The 21,720-nt window shown below is 40.6% G+C and overlaps 1 protein-coding gene and 1 long non-coding RNA gene across 5 annotated transcripts in view; both read right to left on the bottom strand.

The window, feature by feature from the left end:
* Positions 1-845: 845 nt before the first annotated feature.
* SH3YL1 (SH3 and SYLF domain containing 1) overlaps positions 846-21,720 on the bottom strand; it is a 113,351-nt gene continuing 92,476 nt past the window's right edge. Inside the window, exons 10-11 of one of the 4 annotated variants that reach the window (XM_073336165.1) lie at positions 2,181-2,245; positions 846-1,246 (exon numbers count right to left, since the gene is read on the bottom strand). In XM_073336165.1, coding sequence (XP_073192266.1) covers positions 2,223-2,245 — 23 coding nt within the window. In that variant the 3' untranslated portion in view covers positions 846-1,246; positions 2,181-2,222. Of the gene's footprint in view, positions 1,247-2,180; positions 2,246-15,909; positions 16,321-21,720 lie in introns of those variants that run through there. The other 3 variants (XM_073336162.1, XM_073336163.2, XM_073336161.2) reach the window with 3 other exon arrangements.
* Positions 4,530-10,169, bottom strand: LOC140908630 (uncharacterized). The gene is made up of 2 exons (XR_012157939.2): positions 9,601-10,169; positions 4,530-8,960 (listed from the first exon to the last, which is right to left on the bottom strand). It is a non-coding gene; the product is annotated as an uncharacterized LOC140908630 (long non-coding RNA).

The raw sequence follows: 21,720 nt of genomic DNA, 5'->3' as shown, positions 1-21,720 counted from the left end.
CCTTGCAACAAAGCCCGTTGCCAACTGTGCCCACATATCTATTCAGGGGACACCATCACAGGGCCTAATCACATCAGCCACACTATCAGAGGCTCGTTCACCTGCACATCCACCAATGTGATATATGCCATCATGTGCCAGCAATGCCCCTCTGCCATGTACATTGGTCAAACTGGACAGTCTCTACGTAAAAGAATAAATGGACACAAATCAGATGTCAAGAATTATAACATTCATAAACCAGTCGGAGAACACTTCAATCTCTCTGGTCACGCAATTACAGACATGAAGGTCGCTATCTTAAAACAAAAAAACTTCAAATCCAGACTCCTGCGAGAAACTGCTGAATTGGAATTCATTTGCAAATTGGATACTATTAATTTAGGCTTAAATAGAGACTGGGAGTGGCTATTTCACCTTGTTTTTTCCCCCCCCCCACCTCCCCCCCCAGACGTTCTGGTTAAACTTGGATTTATGCTGGAAATGGCCCACCTTGATTACCATACACATTGTAAGGAGAGTGATCACTTTAGATAAGCTATTACCAGCAGGAGAGTGGGGTGGGAGGAGGTATTGTTTCATGGTCTCTGTGTATATAATGTCTTCTGCAGTTTCCACAGTATGCATCCGATGAAGTGAGCTGTAGCTCACGAAACTTATGCTCAAATAAATTGGTTAGTCTCTAAGGTGCCACAAGTACTCCTTTTCTTTTTACAAAATCCACCTCCCCCCCCACCCCGAAATCTCTGCTTGCTACATACCCCTGCAGCAGAGTCTTTTGACATTGATTTAACAAATACAATAAGTATTTATAAAAAGCAATTAAAAACAGTATAGTTTGAAGGACTTTACTGTTCAGCACACACAACTCCAATTGACTTAAATATGCTACATTGATCATATAGATTTGAACTGTGGTGTGTCTGAGCTAGCTCACAATCAAGACAGTAGGCCATGTCCTCTGTTTGTTTAGTCTTCAGCATACCACTGCTGCTGAATAAATAAACATTAATAACTAAAGAGGCTAATGGCATTATATTGCAAGAAATGTGTAAAACTAAACAGTGCTTTAATAACTTGTGAGCTTGATTTGTATTTTTCATGTACTTTTTATATTTTGTTTTGGACTACACAGAATAGATTTCCTTCTATCTGCATATGCTCTCCAAACATCATTCATTGGGAACTCTTCTGCAGTGCCATATACTCCTCCATTTCACCTTTGAGGGTCTCCTACCTGCAGTCTCTGCACATGTCAGCCAAAAAGGTAGGAGAAAGGGAATAGTATTAGCTGTCTTGCTGGCTGAAAGTGAGGCTGCCAATTTCTGTCTCCTAGTGTGATTGACAGGTATAAAGCCCACTGAATATACCAGCAGTGAGAAGGTCACTCTGGGCATGAGAAATTGAGTCAGAAGCTAATAGAACCAAAAAGGCAACTATGAAGAGGGTGGGAAAGGCAGACAACTTCAGGCCAGGGGAAAAGTCATTCTCTGGTGGCTTCTGTGGCAGCACGGGAGATGCAATTCTTTGTGGGCAGGGAAAGGAGAAAAGACTATTTTGAGTTAGACAGGAAAGGGAGAAGGGGAACATGATTAGCAGCAGTTTATTTCTAACTGAGTCTCTAAAGCAAATACCTAATCTAGAAACTTCATTCACTTTTCCTTTGACTATGTTTTTTTGACTTGTACTCTACACAAATCCAGAAATGCATAAAGACACAACTTGTAGCAAAAGTAAACCCCACAGCTTTTATGCATGAGGAGCACTGTACAGTGATTCTCAGTGAAAGTACTTACATCATGCAAAAAACAAACCCCAAAACTATTTAAACAACTCAGCTTTTCAGGTGAAAAATGAAACCTAAAATGAACAAATTTTAAGATTTAAAAAAAATAAATAAGAAAAGGTCTCCATGCACTAAAGCCTGTGAATTGGGGGGGCGGGAGAAGAAGGGGCATCTAGGAAAGTTTTTCAACAAAAATGGGGAAAAATTAATTTTAAAAGAGAGAAACTCCAAAAAATTTTGGGTTTGTCAAAAAACAAAATATCAAACATTTTTAAGTTGCTGAAAACCAAAATATTTTCAGGTTTTTTGGTTAAAAAACTTATTTTATGTAAATAGATTTCCACTTTGTTGAAAAACCATTTTCTGTCCCTCCCAAAAAATAAACTCCACCTACCACAGCCATTTTGTTCACCATTTGGACTTTGCATCCTCTTGGTTATCCAGAAATAAGGTTGTAAACTGGGAAGGAAAAAATGTTTCATACAAAGTGAACCAAAGTCCACAAGATCTCACCATTCTGAAATTGCTGAACTTTTCATACTGCACCAAACTGTGAGGTAAGCTTTCAAAACAAAATGAAACCGTGTGAAGCGCACCTGCTTTCTGGTGACATTAAAAATTCAAAGCTTTGTCCAGGCTTGTCATGATGCTCATTAAGGTTTGTGAACTTTTCAAGTGAACCCAGATCCAATTCAATGTTAACCTGGGTAGATCTGTTTTTGCATTCAAGCCCAACTGAGATTTTTGGTTTTCCATTATTTGGATGGAAAACCACATAGTAATCTGCAGTTTTGTTGGAATTTTGTTTTGAGGTTTCTTTGAAATACACATTTAAAGTAAAAAAAATTAACAAGGCATTCTTCTTTTGTATGCATCACAAGTCTAGGGTGACCGGATGTCCCGATTTTATAGGGACAGTCCCAATTTTGGGGGCTTTTTCTTATATAGGCACCTATAACCCCCTCCCCCACCCCAATTTTTTACACTTGCTATCTGGTCACCCTACACAAATTGATATCTACATTGTTCAGCTATCTAACTGCTGCATCATTGAGGGCAGAATCCACCCTCAAATAATCTAATTGTGCACTTCTCAACTACATTTGACCATCTGCATTGCTGCCTTGCCATCACACTGTGAAAATTGGGCTAAATCAAATGGGGGGGGGCGTGTTCACTTGCCTTCTTGTGGCGTCCCCCATGAGGAGCATAAAGTGAAACAAAAGTAGACAAAATGCAGAACACAGGGTTGCATTCTAAGTGAACATGGTATGAATCTGCTGAATCAAAAACAAAGAAAAGATTTCTCTGAACCCTTGTGAAGGAAGCCTGCAGAGTTTCACCCAGTTTGGTTTAACTTCTCAGTGATTTAATGATCTGCATCCCACCTACAGTGCTCTCTCTGTATTCTGTTTTAGGATTTCTAGATGCTTATAACCCCATTAAGACAACTGAAGACTTCCGTACACTTATGTCTCTAGCCAATTCTTCAGATGAGCTCTCCGTTCCCTTTAGAGCTTAACTCACCACTCTCGGATCTGTTCCCCAAGAAATACTCTGTAACATCCTGGATGGTATCTTAGTAAATATTTAGACACTGAAACAGTGCTTTGTGAAATTCATGCATGAGTTCTTCGATTTGCAAAGTTCATAGCACTCTGTGGAAGGATAAGGTTAGAAAGGACAATTCAAGTGCCATGTTTCCAGAAGGACCCCACATTTTCTTAAGAGGCCTATCCTCTTAAGTTGGGATTCTATCCTCCTCAGACCCCTTAATATATATGTAGGTACAGCACCCTGCATTTCTGCTTTCTTCATTCCAGATTATACTTTTTTCAGTTTATAGCCCAACCCATAGTATGCACCTACCCTGTATGTCTGATACAGTTGTAATCTCCTCTATGATAGAATTTTTAAATAAATTAAGAGAAATGAGTAATTAGTGGCAAAATATATTTGTGAGGTAGTCATATTTTGCCCTGCCCCACAACAACCTATTTGCCTTTATAAAGCTCTTCAAACCACTAAAAATAAAATATTTTTCATGTGTGTGTAAAACACACAGTTTGTGAGGGGATTGCCCTTTTTTTTTTTTTGTTTTTTTTGTTTCCCTTTACTGGTCCTTTCATTTCCTCTGTCATGCTTCCTCTCTTCAGACCCCTGGCAGAATAAAGACAAAATGTTTCTTGCTAATACAGCATTCTCCTTACTTTATCTTTGAGACAATTATTTATTTTACCTTTTTCCCTGGATTCCCTCTGCCTAGTGCTAATTATTACTACTTGGTGGGAGACCCTTTATCAGTTGGGTCTCCAGTTTTCTTAGCATATGCACAAACTGCCACAGGTGGCACGTGACCAGGATTCATCACCGAATTTGGTCTGCTGGTTGGATTATTAGTTTCCCTGGCTTGGGCCAGGTACTGACAGGGAGTGCGACATGAACACTGCTCCAAGCCCCCTGTGTCTTCAGGAATGGTCCCAAACAAAATATTAACACTATTGCAAGATATAAGGTGTTGGACCATTTTTGTAGATTGTGTTTTTAAAAAATAAGAAATCCTTACTGATGGGTCTATGGAAAGTGATCCACAATTCCTCCAGCACAGTGTTGAAAGAATGTAGTCAAAACTCTGCTTTCCATACCACACACATCACATTTAGACAAGATAGGCTTCTGTCTCTCTTCTTGTAAGTACCATCTTTACTAAGCAAAAAGTTTAGGTGCAAAGCAAACACACTGACAAATCTAAGCATCCTTTATTTAACAATACTATTAAGAAGACTTTGTCAGACTGCCCACCGTTGCATAATTCAGGGCCAAAACTTTACAGAGGACAATAACTGTAGTATCCTGCAGATAAATCTGGATTCACACAGAAAGACTGGTTAACCAAACATCTGCCCTATTTGACCTAAATTAAACAATCTGTGACATGAACCAAACAATTCTAAAAATTAGTGATAAATAATGTATAAACTGTACTTAGAAGTAAAATAAAACCACACTATTAAAAGCAGGCTTGGACAGAGTTTAGTGGCTTCAACTCTCTAAAATCATGAGACTATCAAGGCAGTTGATATCTCGCAAGGTTGGTCTATTACTCTATTAAACAGTTTTGCCTCACTGTAATATTTGCCTTCCTTTGTAGCGATCACTGAAATAAAACTCCAGAATATTGACTGTGGGCAGTTAGGGCCTGATCCAAAGCCAGATGAGCTCCATGGAAAGATTCCCATGGATTTCAGTAGCCTTGGGATCAAACCCTTCCATAATGCTGAAGAATGCAGTTTGTCAACCCTTAGAGAAAACAGTACATTGACAAACCAAACCATTTAAGCGAATAAGGGAAATAAAATGATTTTGTTGAGGGAGTAAAGCTTGGGGTAGAAAGGTAATTGGAGAAAACCAATATATGGTCTATATGAATACCTACTAGGATGTTGCTTTTCTAACTTTGTCACACTTCCTGGCCAATGTCAATATGCATATACTGAATAAGATAAGCGTATTAATAAAAATTAGTGAGTAATAGATGCACAGACTAAAAAATTAAAAATCAAGGCAAAACAAAAACAAACCATCCACACCAAGGAAGCAATTCACAGCCATTTCATTAATGTACATTCAAATTAGTCCAGAGACAGGGATGTCACTACAATTCTGGAGTACTCAATATTTTATTAAAGGCCTTCTTGTCGTTCAAATCGACAATCTCACATCTTGCAACAGGCTTCTTTTGATCTACCTGTCCAAGTGCTTCTATAGCCCCATTGCTGTTGTATCTCAGCACCCAACAGCTTTATCTCCCTCTTCTGTTCAGGCCCTCTTCTTTATATTTCATCACCATGGCCAGGCCAGTCTGGGATTAAGCTGCTCCATTTATAGCTTCCTTCCATGCAAACACTTGCCCAAACCTTTTAACATATGTGTGAAGGATTTGTTTAAAACACTGTCAGTTTGATGAAAGTTAAATTTAAAATCAACTGAGAAACATGTGGTAATAGTCCATGTCGCTATTAACATTTTATAGGCTCAGAGTGGGTTTACAAGGAAGGAACAAAGGGCCCCTTTCTACAAGGTGTTGAGAGTTTTCAACTACCAGTTACTTCCAAAAACATTGTGCCTTAAGGCTGGAATTTTCAAAATTACCTATGGGATGTGGACACCCAGTTCCATTACAATTAAAGTGAATTGGGCACCTAAATTACCTGGATGGTGTGGAGAATAAGGGAGCTATTAGTACTATTTTTTTAAGGAATAGTATGTACCTCAGTTTACCTGTTTGATATTATTCTGACTACATGGAGTTGAATAAAAATGGGCTCTTAGGAATAGCAAGCAGGTAAGGAAAACGGTAGAGATAAGGCATATGAGGTAAACAATTTCATGAGAATTAAGATGACAATGGCTGGACCATTAATTGGGAAGATGATGTTTTCAGGTGCCAGGACAGTTATACAGCTGTTTTGCCAAGGCCTGAGGCTAGAGATCATAAGGATCATAAGCAGTTAAAAGCACCCCCCTGGAGAGAGTAGGATGACAGTAGGTGGGGGGTTGGAACTGAGTGGTCAGCAGCTACTGAGGATGTGGGGGAGAGAGAGAGAAGTTGCAGCAAGGAAGTCTCTCCCAGCCCAGAGAAGGTGGTATCTAGGCTAAGTGGAACTTAACAAAACGTACGAGGAAATGATAGGATTCAGGTAATTAAGATGTAAACAGATGCTTGTTGTTTTAACTCTTTCTCTGCTTGCTACGTACGTTTGGATGAATAAATGATAAATTTCTTTTGAAGGAACTGTTCAGTCACTTTAATCAGCAACTGATCATAGGCTCCTAGGGGGAAGTTTCTTGCAGATGCCAAATACAGTTGGGCCTGTCATGCTATCAGAGGTGGGGAACAAAGGGGCTGCAACCCAGGGAGCCAAACTAAAAGTGATAGAGTCACAGGCTTCTGTGCACAGACCGGTAAAGGTAGCAAAACCGGTTCCATGAAGGGTGCACTCAAGAGGGTCTGCAAAGTACCCAAGTACAACTGGCCCTGTCACCATGACAGGTGGCTTTGAAAAGCTCTCCATAATTTTCATGTAAAAAATTAAATACATGCTGGTTCCAGGCTTTCAGGACCTTTCCATCCGACCCTGCCTCCACAAGTGACAAAGAGGACAGGAAGTATTAATTCCTCTTCCCTTCTGCTGCTGCTTCTGGTTGCCACAGGGAACATTCAGGACTCTCTCTGCCAGGAAAGTCTTTGTGATATTAAATCGAATTCTTGATAGGCTAGGCAGCCCTAAGCTCCTTTCCATGATGCAGGGCTAAGAAGAGTGAAAGAGTGAAATACAGGCTGAAAAGAAAAGGAGGGGAGGAAGAGGAACATGTGCGAGATGCACTCACATCCCTGCAAGCACAAAGATACTCATTTCACGTTCTCTTCAAAAACTGGTATATTTCACAGTGGAACTGCCCCAGGAAGTTATTGCTGCTGCTTGTAACATTATCTCCCCCTTCTGAACTACAGGCTCTACTTTCTGCAAAGACAGTGAACCAATGGTAACATGGTCCTGTTTCTCCATGGTTTCCTGCCAGGAGAAACTGGGAGCAGGAGCTTCTCAGTAGCAATCCAACATCTCGTATGAGGGAAACCAGATTCTCTTGTGGGTCTCAGGACACATGCCAAGAGGGCCATTTCCCATATGGAAACCTGAACCAAGCAGCAAAGAGAGCCTGAAAAATTGATTATTTTCCATGAACACTATGTAAGAGTTAGTCTTTCATATATATTAATAAATTAGTGAAATGAATTGAACATTTTTGTGTTCTATTCTCTAACAACCTATCCTGTCCACATTGAAGCCCATGGCCAGTCCTTTTGACTTCAGTGGGTATAGGGTTAGGGTCTATCTAACTGGTAACATAGATGATAATACAGTGTATACTTCAACAAATATGTAGGAACCCAGTTACTTACTGTATAAGGACTTCAGCCATACAAATATTTTGGCTCACTTCGAACTAATAATTTAGTATTCTTTCAGTCCAAATGGTGGCCTTTAGAAAAATTTTCTTTGTTATCTATATGCTATACTTCACTCTCTGTAGAAAATACCTCAAACCTGAGGTTAGGTAGGTGAAAACAGTCATGTATTTATTGAAGACAAATGGAAAATCTTAAGGGCCACCTCTTTACTAAGCCGACAATTTATTTTTTCCTACTCTAATTTTGTTCCAACATCTACTGCTGTTTTGAGGAAGTAACTTGCAAAATTATTTCATGCAAATCTGGAAAGGAACTCATCTATTCTAAAGGTAAAGAACTTTATTTTTTAAAAGAAGAAACAGCCTAGGATTTACTAGTGAAGAATGAATTTTTATAGTTGTGAAAAAAATCCCGTTTGACAGCCTTGTTTATGTTGGAGGAAATAATGATTGCTGACAGTCTGAAGGACCACCCGGTGTTTTATTTACATTCGAAACATTTGAAATCAGCTCTGTTTAGATAATGTTTACGTTTTGCATCTGGCTTGCCTGCACACGTTGCTTGCATGCTGTATTAAAGTTAGTATATCATATTTGAGTTGTAATCAGTAATGTCAAAATTTCACACTGTCAGCTGAGAGCTATTAATGTGAAGTTGTTGAGTCTCCTGTTAAACATTTTGTTCACCTAGATCTGGGAATCTAGCTGTTAATGGAAACCTTTTCACATTACAGAAAATAATTGTGGAGGTTTTTATGTAAGAGAATGAAATGCCTACATTCTAATTTTTTTCATATTCCTCCTCTAGAGAATCACAGAAATGTAATTATTAATGTAATAATTTGTAACAGAAAGGGATTTCAAGGTACATGAATGACTAGGATTTGGAGAGCACATTTCTGAATATATACTGTAGAAAACTAGCAGTTTTAAATTAAGTAACCTTGGGGTGAGACCATCCATTCAGCAGCACAGTACTTTTACAATGCTTAAATAAGAAAGATGCTTTGATGTGATCTGTACCAATGGAGAACTTCTCCCTTCATTTTATATTGTTTCTCTCTTCGTTTTGCCAATCAGTTCAGAAACGTTAAGTGAACAATAACCTGCTGTGTATTTTGGCAATCTGAATGAAAGGCTTGGACACAATTCTTCTGAACATAAAGAGCCAGGGGTTATATTTTTTCCATCCAGCTTCCATCTGAGTAACAAAAACAAAACAGAACAAAAAAAAAAAGAGGTAACAACTTTATTAATTCCTGTTGCTTTTTTTGACACATTAATTGCCAGTATCCTGCATCATTTTCTGTTACTAAAATAGATATGAGTTTATTTTTCCCAATATCTTTCCCCTCCATTAATTTTTCATTCTTCACTCAGGTTTGCACTGGTATATCAGTTTGATGTATGATCCAGCTTTGGAACTTTTGTTACTAGGAGTTTGAAATGGGGTTGCCTTGAGCAACTTAGTGGGTCATGTGAAGAGGAAAGGATGGACATGAAACCTCTACATCTGAACTGAAAGAACAACATTTGTGTATGGTGCTTATCATGTAGACTGATCTCTTAACTGGCTGAAGAAATGACAGTCTAGAAGGGCAAGTAATCTTCAATATTATAGGCTTTGACACTGCATGTTTCGTGTAGCACAAGTGCTCTTCATATGATGGGTTTATACGTCACTTCATGGCACGAACACTAAATTACATTTAGTGCAATTCTTGAAAGGCTTTCTCAGGTATGAAAGCACTCAGTAGTACAGCAAACTAAAAGCAGCCTTTTGGAGACTCCCTATCATAAAGCAAACCCTTTATCTGACAAAGTGTGGAGGAAAATGGTACCTTGCTTGTCCCTTTATGGTGAGGACAAAGAAAACGCTTTCTTGCTCAGAGGGCAGCTGCAGAGTGGAATGAAACTAGTCAGTATTTTTGACAGATCTTCAAATTCTTCATGTAGTTGATAAATATTTAACTGCAGAGGATAAATATCAAGCTGGGTACATTTCAATGAGATGGACAGAATTTCTTTGGTGATGCAAGCTCCAGCCCTGGAGAATAAGTAACAATTTGACAATATGGTGGTTATAACCATTCAGATAAAGGCTAGTATGTAAACATGTAGTGAGGAAAAATAAATACCTTGTCTGCTGCTCTATATGAGATACTGGAAAACTAAATTGGTACGTGAGGCTAGTGAGTTTGCTTGCTCTAAAAAGTATTCTGATTGGATGGATCCTCAAGATTATGTAAACGGATATCAATAATGATCTTCTCTATATTGTATTTACTTGAACAGGATCCTGCTCCCATTGAAAACAGAAATAATCCTAGATTTCAAATGATAGAGGGTTTGTTCCAAAGCCCATGAAGTTAATGGAAGGAATCCCATTGATTCCAGCAGAGCTGGATTATGTCCATGCTGTTAGTTATTTTAGTTTTGCTAAGAGGAAACTTAAGGTCCACATCTGAAAATAATTAAATCAGATATGCAAAAGAAGTGACCCAAAACATGTCAGACATATTTTACGGCTGCTATGATTTATAAAGGGTTTTGGTTTTATATATGTTTGTCAGAATCTGATTGCTGACAAGAAACCAATTCTAGTGAGATTCCTACTTTGGGTTTATGGCTGAAATGTGGCCTTAATTTTGAAATTAAATATGAAGGAAGGAAATTAGGAACATTAAAATACAAAGGACACATTGAAGGAAATGCCAGACTGAGTGCAACTGATAACGTGAGTCAAATTTTAAAGTGTTGTTGGCAGGTCTGTGTTATTCAGAAAATGAACACTCCGAAGAAAGTCTCGCTGTAACTTAAATCAAGATCAATCCTCAAAAAGACTGCATCTCTGTTTAAAGGAAATTCATTTAGGCTAAAACTTATAGTTAATGAAAACTATGTACAATGGTACCCATGTATATGTGATACTTTGTAAACCCCAAATATCCCCCATGAAGGAACTGAGGAACTGTAGTAAACTGTAGGAACTGAGGCTGTCAGTAGTAAAAATACACTTGTATCTCTATATTTCCTCTCATGCAGCTCAACAGTATTGCCCAGATACTTTGTGAGATTTAATTCATGTAATTAATTACTTAAGTAACAATTAGAATAATAAAGTGATTTGACGTTCGAGGATAAAAGACACTATATGACTGGATAATGAAGAGGAGAATATTTCAAAGTAGAAGCGGATACTGCAAATATCATGGTGAAAATAAATTTACAAAGCTTATAATATCGTTTATACGCCCAATGGATGATCTGGCTTTAAAAGGCCACAATTAGCGTCTATAGATAACCTATGTACTTCTTACCATTAGTAAGAATTTATTTATTTAACCAAACTTTTCAGGAGAACTTAGCCACTCTAATGAGTAATGATTACCTATTCACTGCTGAGAGGGGAAAGAGAGGTACTGTTTAAAAAATGGTTACTTACTTTCTTGTAACTGTTGTTCTTCAAGATGTTGTTCACATCCATTCCACATTAGGTGTGCGCGCACCGTGTGCACGAGCGTCGGAAACTTTTTGCCTTAGCGGCTCCCATCAGGCTGGCGGGGCCCCCCGAGTGGCATCACTGCGCCGTGCATATATACCCCCGCCAGCCTAACCCCCTCCAGTTCCTTCTTGCTGGCAACTCCAACAGAGGGGTAGGAGGGTGGGTGGTGGAATGGACATGAACAACACATCTCAAAGAACAACAGTTATGAGAAAGTAAGTAACCGATTTTTCTTCTTCGAGTGCTTGTTCATGTCCATTCCACATTAGGTGAATCACAACCATACCTCTGGAGGAGGGTAGGAGTCACGGAACAATTGCTCGGTGGACTGCTCTGCCAACTGCCGCATCCTCTCTGGCCTGCTGGTTGACCGTGTAGTGGGTCGTGAAGGTGTGCACCGAGGACCAGGTGGCTGCTCTGCAGATCTCCTAGATCGGGACATGTACTAGGAACGCCATGGAAGTCGCTTGCGTCCTGGTCGAGTGGGCCATGACCACCAGGGCCGGAACATCTGCAAGCTCATAGCACGCCTGGATGCAGTTTGTAATCCAAGATGAAATCCACTGCGCCGACCCTGGGAGACCTTTCATCCTCTCGGCTAAAGCCACAAACAGCTGCGTGGATTTGTGAAAGGGCTTGGTGCACTCCAAATAGAATGCCAGCGCTTGACGCACATCCAGGGTGTGCAAGCTGCAGTGACGTGGGTCCGTATGGGGTTTCAGAAAGAACACCGGCAGACAAATGTCCTGGCCCAAATGGAATTGGGGTGTGGCCGGAGCTGCACCTTGTCCTTGTGAAATACGGTATACGGTGGCTCAGAGGTGAGGGCCCTCAGTTTGGACACCCTTCTGGCCAAGGTAATGGCAACCAGAAATGCCACCTTCCAGGAAAGGTGCAGGAGGGAACAGGAAGCAAGAGGCTTGAAAGGGGGTCTCATGAGTTTAGAGAGGACCAGGTTAAGATTCCATGGAGGGACTGGTGGGCAGGAGTATGGGAACACCGTCTCCAACCCTTTAAGGAACCGTTCCATCATTGGGTGGGAAAACACCGAACCCCCCAAGAACCCCGGATGGAAGGTGGAGATGGCTGCCAGGTGCACTCTGAGTGAACACGGGGCTAGCCCTTGCTGCTTGAGGTGCAGGAGGTACTGCAGGATGGCCTGCACCAGGGCCTGGCATGGCCGCACCTGATGAGGTTCACACCAACATGAGAACCTTTTCCACTTGGCCATATAGACCACCCTGGTAGAGGGCTTTCTACTGCCTAATAGAATCTGCTGCACTGGAAGGGAGCACTGGCTATCCAGGGCATTTAGCCACAGAGGCTCCATGCTGTCAGGTGCAGTGACTGTCGGTCAGGATGGAGAAGCTCCCGGCCATCTTGTGTAATGAGGTCCCCGTGTAGGGCCAGGACTACTAGGGCCTCCACCGACAGCTCTAGGAGCGATGTGTACTATTGCTGGTGGGCCCAGGCTGGGGCGATGAGGATCACTGCCGCCCTGTCCCTGCGCACCTTGAGTAGGACTTTGTGCACCAAGGGGAGTGGGGGGAAGGCATACATCAAGCCCCCTCTCCACGGGATCGCAAACACGTCTGTGAGCGAGCCTGGGCTGCGGCCCTGGAACGAGCAGAACTGCGGGCACTGGGCGTGGGCCCTGGTGGCAAACAGGTCTACCCAGGGAAACCCCCACCTGCGGAAGAGTGAAAGCACGACGTCCGCCCTGAGCATCCACTCGTGCATGCGGTATGACCTGCTGAAGGAATCCGCCAGCTCGTTTCGTACCGCTGGGAGATAGGACGCCTCGAGGTGAATTGCATGGGCTATGCAAAGATCCCAAAGGAGGAGAGCCTCGCGACAGAGTGGAGAGGAACGAGCCCTGGCCTGTTTGTATATAAAACATGGCAATAGTGTTGTCTGTCAGAACTGTCATGCTGTGACCACTCAGAGTGGTGTGAAAGGTCTGGCAGGCGAGATGAACCGCCCTGAGCTCCTTCACATTGATAAGGAGTGACCGCTCTGCTCCAGACCACATCCCCTGCATCATGAAGTCCCCTAGGTGAGCCCCCCATCCATGGTCTGATGTGTCCGTCACCAGCGTCAGGTCTGGCTGTGGAGCGGCAAAGGGGATGCCTTTGCAAACCACAGGCTGGGACTGACACCACAGCAGGGAGTCCAGCATGTCCCTTGGGGCTGTCACTACCAAGTCCAGGGAGTCCCTGCCTCGGCGGTACACCCGAGGAAGCCACGCCTGCAGAGTCCTGAGTCTCAGTTTGGCATAGAATCATAGAATCATAGAATATCAGGGTTGGAAGGGACCCCAGAAGGTCATCTAGTCCAACCCCCTGCTCAAAGCAGGACCAATTCCCAGTTAAATCATCCCAGCCAGGGCTTTGTCAAGCCTGACCTTAAAAACCTCTAAGGAAGGAGATTCTACCACCTCCCTAGGTAACGCATTCCAGTGTTTCACCACCCTCTTAGTGAAAAAGTTTTTCCTAATATCCAATCTAAACCTCCCCCACTGCAACTTGAGACCATTACTCCTCGTTCTGTCATCTGCTACCATTGAGAACAGTCTAGAGCCATCCTCTTTGGAACCCCCTTTCAGGTAGTTGAAAGCAGCTATCAAATCCCCCCTCATTCTTCTCTTCTGCAGGCTAAACAATCCCAGCTCCCTCAGCCTCTCCTCATAACTCATGTGTTCCAGTCCCCTAATCATTTTTGTTGCCCTTCGCTGGACTCTCTCCAATTTATCCACATCCTTCTTGAAGTGTGGGGCCCAAAACTGGACACAGTACTCCAGATGAGGCCTCACCAATGTCGAATAGAGGGGAACGATCACGTCCCTCGATCTGCTCGCTATGCCCCTACTTATACATCCCAAAATGCCATTGGCCTTCTTGGCAACAAGGGCACACTGCTGACTCATATCCAGCTTCTCGTCCACTGTCACCCCTAGGTCCTTTTCTGCAGAACTGCTGCCTAGCCATTCGGTCCCTAGTCTGTAGCTGTGCATTGGGTTCTTCCGTCCTAAGTGCAGGACCCTGCACTTATCCTTATTGAACCTCATCAGATTCCTTTTGGCCCAATCTTCCAATTGGTCTAGGTCCTTCTGTATCCTATCCCTCCCCTCCAGCGTATCTACCACTCCTCCCAGTTTAGTATCATCCGCAAATTTGCTGAGAGTGCAATCCACACCATCCTCCAGATCATTTATGAAGATATTGAACAAAACCGGCCCCAGGACCGACCCTTGGGGTACTCCACTTGATACCGGCTGCCAACTAGATATGGAGCCATTGATCACTACCCGTTGAGCCCGACAATCTAGCCAACTTTCTACCCACCTTGTAGTGCATTCATCCAGCCCATACTTCCTTAACTTGCTGACAAGAATACTGTGGGAGACCGTGTCAAAAGCTTTGCTAAAGTCAAGAAGCAATACATCCACTGCTTTCCCTTCATCCACAGAACCAGTAATCTCATCATAAAAGGCAATTAGATTAGTCAGGCATGACCTTCCCTTGGTGAATCCATGCTGGCTGTTCCTGATCACTTTCCTCTCATGCAAGTGCTTCAGGATTGATTCTTTGAGGACCTGCTCCATGATTTTTCCAGGGACTGAAGTGAGGCTGACTGGCCTGTAGTTCCCAGGATCTTCCTTCTTCCCTTTTTTAAAGATTGGCACTACATTAGCCTTTTTCCAGTCATCCGGGACTTCCCCGGTTCGCCACGAGTTTTCAAAGATAATGGCCAATGGCTCTGCAATCACAGCTGCCAATTCCTTCAGCACTCTCGGATGCAACTCATCCGGCCCCATGGACTTGTGCACGTCCAGCTTTTCTAAATAGTCCCTAACCACCTCTATCTCCACAGAGGGCTGGCCATCTCTTCCCCATTTTGTGATGCCCAGCGCAGCAGTCTGGGAGCTGACCTTGTTAGTGAAAACAGAGGCAAAAAAAGCATTGAGTACATTAGCTTTTTCCACATCCTCTGTCACTAGGTTGCCTCCCTCATTCAGTAAGGGGCCCACACATTCCTTGGCTTTCTTCTTGTTGCCAACATACCTGAAGAAACCCTTCTTGTTACTCTTGACATCTCTGGCTAGCTGCAGCTCCAGGTGCGATTTGGCCCTCCTGATAACATTCCTACATGCCCGAGCAATATTTTTATACTCTTCCTTGGTCATATGTCCAACCTTCCACTTCTTGTAAGCTTCTTTTTTATGTTTAAGATCCGCTAGGATTTCACCATTAAGCCAAGCTGGTCGCCTGCCATATTTACTATTCTTTCGACTCATCGGGATGGTTTGTCCCTGTAACCTCAACAGGGATTCCTTGAAATACAGCCAGCTCTCCTGGACTCCTTTCCCCTTCAAGTTAGTCCCCCAGGGGATCCTGGCCATCCGTTCCCTGAGGGAGTCAAAGTCTGCTTTCCTGAAGTCCAGGATACTTAAAAAAAGGAAATTTCTTCTGTCATATATACCTTTTTCCACAATCTCTCCTGAAATAAATGCCCACACATTTTCTGAGAGACAAGGAAAACTACAACTGAAAGGTAGCTTGAACAGAGTTTAATTAGAGAATATTTATTATGGATTAAGGAAAGAGAACATTAGAGACACAATAAGTTATTAAAAATCAAAATATTCTTCTAATATATCTTTATATTTATAATTTTTTCCATACAAAAATCAACTCCAAAAAAAGTTTGTTGTAATTGGAAGCAGAATAAAAACATTTTTTATAGGACAATTTGTTAAAAATAAAAATTGTAAATTGATTGTACATCATCCAGTGGATATTTCAGAAAAGAAGTTTAGGAAAAAAACCAAAACCATTAAGGCCATTGAGTGCATTTTAATTACAGTTAGTGGTAACATAATTGGCTGGAAAGATGCCCGTTTGTCCTCGGATGCTTCCTTCCCACCAGTCAAACTGTGAATTTGTTTTGGTTTTGACAATTATTTTATCTCCAGCTTTGAAATTCAAGTCACCTGGTTGCTGTCCTTCAAATGAATAAAGTGCTGTCACTTCCATACGTTTAGTCTCAGAATTCCCTAAAAAGAAAGATCAATTGAAGTTTTATTTTATTTTAAAAAGATTTTATTAACATGTTGAATTTCATGTACAGTATATTCTCAAATTCAGTATCCCTAAAAGATGGAAAGAACCACGAATGAGGGTAACAAATTCAGTGTATTATAGTTTTACACACACATACTCTCTTTCTCTCTAACTGCAGATGTGATGAAGCTCATTTTCAATACATTCTCAGACTGGTGTAAGAGCTCTAAGAGCTCAATACACAAATTGCTGGTCTTCCTCTTCAGGGGCTGAAGTCGACGTACTTTGATCGGCTTACCGTGGTGTCTTCACCGCGGTGAGTCGACTGCTGCTGCTTCCCCATCGACACTGCCTGAGCCTCTTGCGGCGCTGGAGTACAGGACTTGATGGGAAAGCGCTCGGGCGTCGATTTATCGCGTCTAGACTATTGCTCTTTTTTGCTAACTTACATTCTAGTGCATTCTAAATTACACTCTAAACCTTATCTGTGCAGAAGACAGAGATTTTTCAGGGAACTAAGGACCAACCCCCACCCCATTCTGCTTCAAATACAAGATGCACTTCTTCAACCTTGCCTCTTCTCTAATATAAAAACACACAATTTTTAAGAAAACCTACCAAACAAAACACTACAGTGCACACACAGTCCTCCAAGAAGAGGATGAGAGAAAAAACGAATCACATGCAACAGATATTAGTCAATTCTTTTAATGTACTACTGGAAAGTGCTTGGATACTACAATGATTAGGGCTATATAAGAATCTGTATAGAATTATTTGTCCTATAACTAAATATATTGATATTAGACTTGTAAAAAAAATATTTATCTAACCACTACACCTTGGCGCTGCCCGCCGATCCAGCGGGTAGTGAAGACATACCCTAAGACATAGCTGAACACAGTGTGCAAAATCTTAAGAGCTATTATGGAATAACAATAAGTGTCAGGTATATTTTTTTAAGCTCTGAGTTCAATCATACCCAAATAGCACCCCATCTCCCAAATAATATATGGGTCTTTTCCCCATGATATTGGGTCATTATTATACAATCAAATCCATCTATAAAATAAGACATCAGTATGTGTAAGAAGATGTATATAAGAGTTATTCCCTCTACCTAGGTGAACCTTGCAATGGAATAATATGTATCTAAAATAAGGAATAATTCAGCAATTAAAGGAATTAAAACAAAATAGTAACACCAAAAACTGTTTTGTATGCAGACCATATTACATGAATATTATCTTACCTGAAAGTCTTTGACAAAATAAAAAGAAACTGAAGGTTTGAAAGAGTCCAGTTTGAAAGTAAATTACATAAAATCGGAAATTGTGGCCACTAGGGCTGTTGGTTAATCGCAGTTAACTCACGTGATTAACTCAAAAAAATTAATCATGATTAATCGCAGTTTTAATCACACTGTTAAACAATAGAATACCAATTGAAATTTATTACATATTTTTGGATGGTTTTCTACATTTTCAAATGTATCGATTTCAATTACAACACAGAATACAAAGTGTACAGTGCTCACTTTATATTATTTTTGTTACAAATATTTGCACTGTAAAAATGATAAACAAAAGAAATAGCATTTTTCAATTTACCTCATCCAAGTACTGTAGTACCATCTCTTTATTGTGAAAGTGCAACTTACAAATGTAGATTTTTTTTGTCACATAACTGCACTCAAAAACAAAACAATGCAAAACTTTAGAACCTACAAGTCCACTCAGTCCTACTTCCTGTTCAGCCACTCATTAAGACAAACAAGTTTGTGTACATTTACAGGAGATAATGCTGCCCACTTCTTATTTACAATGTCACCAGAAAGTGAGAAAAGGAGTTTGCCTGGAACTTTTGTAGCTGGCATTGCAAGGTATTTGCAAGATATGCTAAACATTCGTATGCCCCTTTATGCTTCGGCCACCATTCCAGAGGACATGCTTCCATGCTGATGATGCTCATTAAAAAATAATGCGTTAATTAAATTTGTGACTGAACTCTTTGCGGGAGAATTGTACATCTCCGGCTCTGTTTTACCAACATTCTGCCATATATGTCGAGTTATAGTAGTCTCGGATGATGACTCAGCACATGTTCATTTTAAGAACACATTTGACAAAATGCAAAGGTGGTACCAATGTGAGATTTCTAAAGATAGCTACAGCACTCGACCCAAGGTTTAAGAATCTGAAGTGCCTTCCAAAATCTGAGAGGGAAGAGGCGTGGAGCTTGCTTTCAGAAGTCTTAAAAGAGTCAGATGCAGAAACTACAGAACCCAAATCACCCAAAAAAAAAAAAATCAACCTTCTGCTCGTGGTATCTAACTCAGATGATGAAAATGAACACGCATTGGTCCGCACTGCTTTGGGTTGTTATCAAGCAGAACCCATCATCAGCATGGACGCATGTCCTCTGCAATGGTGGCTGAAGCATGAAGGGACACATGAATCTTTAGCATATCTGGCATGTAAATATCTTGAGACGCTTGCTACAGCAGTGCCATGCGAATGCCTGTTCTCACTTTCAGGTGACACTCTAAACAAGAAGCAGGCAGCATTATCTCCTGCAAATGTAAACAAACTTGTTTGTTTAAACGATTGGCTGAATAAGAAGTAGGACTGAGTGGACTTCTAGGCTCAAAAGTTTTATATTGTTTTATTGTGAATGCAGGATTCTTTGTACATAATTCTACATTAGTAAGTTCAACTTTCATGATAAAGAGATTGCACTACAGTACTTGTATTAGGTGAATTGAAAAATACTATTTATTGTGTTTTTTACCGTGAAAATATTTGTAATAAAAATATAAAATGAGCACTGTACACTTCGTATTCTGTGTTGTAACTGAAATCAATATATTTGAAAATGTGGAAAACATCCAAAAATATTTAAATTATATTGTATTCTATTATTGTTTAACAGTGCGATTAATCACAATTAATTTTTTTAATCGTTTGACAGCCCTTCTGGCCACTAATATTACACAGAAAAAGTAAAATAATGTAAGATCTCATAAATTGAAATGGATGCCTCATTTTGTGCAACTCTGAGGAATAAATATTCTAATCAACTTTGATAAATTGTAAGAAGTGATATCACAAATTAATAAAATATTGGCAAAACCGAACCCACTGAAAATGTCATGGTTAGGAATGGTGGCTACAATCAACAGGGAACTGCTCCTTATACATGGTTTACTATTTCTAACTCTCCCTTCAGAAGTCCCCAGAATATTTTAAAATATCTGCTAAATACTATTTCTAACTTTGTAAGGAAGGATAAAGGCCATGAGACGTTTGAGCCAATTTGCTTGAGCCTGACTGTGATACCCTTACACACATTTGGTAGTACCTTACTCTGTAAATAGTCCAAATGATATGAATGGTTTTCACACCGAGTATCGTACTACTCAATGTGAGTAGGGTATCACATTCTGGCCTTTTATGGTCTGATTTTTACTGGTGACTTGAGAGGATGCCAAGGAAGTTAAAATTGGATTTTTGATGGAAAGTAAGACAGCTTTAATTAATCAGCTACCACAATACATTTTAGCACACGTCACTTAAAGAACATTTATAGCTTTAAAATGCCAGATTACCAGTGCAAACACGTACTACATGACAAAGCAATCAACAAAAGCACATTTACAATTCTGAGAGAAACTCACCAATTTTTTCAGTCAACATTCTGGTACTGAAATGACTCAAACCCCAATAAAATGATATTCTTAAGTATTTTTTCTACTTTAGAGGTTTCACATTCCTGAATGTTATGGTGGTTTAAAGCATTGAAGGAATAAAAAGGGTAAAATAACTCAGAGGAAAAATAGAAATGCAAGTGTCACCTAACAAATTACATTTTGAAGAATTAGAACAGTTATAACTTCTTTGGAAAGGCAGTTCAAATTTAAAGGTATAATTTTGTCTATTAAATGTAACAACAACACATTAGCATTGCTTATATGATCTACTCTTATAAATGTAGAACTCATGCTCTGAGCTCTTTCTCCAAACACTGTGTCATGTCTCATTTGCTATATATTTAATAATTTCCTCCCATTTCCCTGCTCGGTCTTTACAGTTTATAGTTAAACGTGTCGTTGGGCACTGAATAGCACATTCAGAGTTTGTTAATGGAGACAGGTGATGCTATTGAGTAAAAGGAGACACCTCAAAGGGAATGGTTAACACCTATGTGGCCTCCACTGGGCCCCTTAATATCATTTGTATAACCCTGTTCCCACTGTAGTCAATGGCAAGACTCCTATTGACTTCAGTAGAAGCAGGATTAGCCCATAGGTTTTCTCCCTACTTGCTGTTTACATCATCTAAATACTTGTGGATAATTATCATATCTCTCTAGCGCTGCTGTCATTGTTTAGCCAATGTATAAATATTTTAGTACTGTTAGGGTTCCCTTCCCACTCCGAACTCTAGGGTACAGTGTGGGGACCCACATGAAAGACCCCCTAAGATTATTTCTACCAGCTTAGGTTAAAAACTTCCCCAAGGCACAAATCCTTCCTTGTCCTTGGATGGGTACTGCTGCCACCACCAAGTGAGTTAGACAAAGGTTTAGGAAAAGAACCACTTGGAGTTCCTGTTTCCCTAAATATCCCCCCAATCCTCTTTATCCCCTTTCCTGAGGAGGCTTGAGAATAATCTACCAACCAAATAGGTAAACCAGATTCTTAAAAACAGAACTTTATAATAAAGAGAAAAAAAAGTAAAAGCAGCACCTCTGTAAAATCAGGATGGAAGGTAACTTTACAGGCTAATCAGATTCAAAACACAGAGGGCTCCCCTCTAGGCAAAACTTTAAAGTGACAAAAAAACAGGGATAAACCTCCCTCTTAGCACAGGGAAAATTCACGAGCTAAAAACAAAAGATAATCTAATGTGCCTTGCCTTATTTACTTACTCTTTTTGCAATACTGAGACTCATTTTAGGATGATTTTAGGAGAAGGAGTTTTCTGACCTGATGCTTCTCTGCTTCCCCAGGGAACACACAAACAAAAAGCACAAAAAAAGCCTCCCTCCCCCGCATAGATTTGAAAGTATCTTCTTTCCCCATTGGTCCTTTTGGTCAGGTGCCAACAAGGTTATTTGAGCTTCTTAACCCCTTACAGGTAGGGAGGATTTCTAGGCTACCCTTAGCTGTACAGTTTTGACACGCCCCTCAAATCACAGACGGTTCTGGACAGCCTGTACCACACTGGCTGTGATTTCTTCCTGGAGCTCTAGGAGAAAACAGAGTTAATAAGACACATACACCTCTAGATATACTACTGATTATATAAAAACTAACAATAATTTCCACATTTCAAGGACGATTTTAACCAGTTGATTCTGGGAAACTTTCATGGGAGAGAGCACCAGCCATC

Source organism: Lepidochelys kempii, chromosome 3 (assembly GCF_965140285.1).
Source record: "Lepidochelys kempii isolate rLepKem1 chromosome 3, rLepKem1.hap1, whole genome shotgun sequence".
NCBI classification, from domain to species: domain Eukaryota; kingdom Metazoa; phylum Chordata; order Testudines; family Cheloniidae; genus Lepidochelys; species Lepidochelys kempii.
Note: the sequence above shows the minus strand (reverse complement) of the source record. Positions and strands in the feature narration are given on the sequence as shown.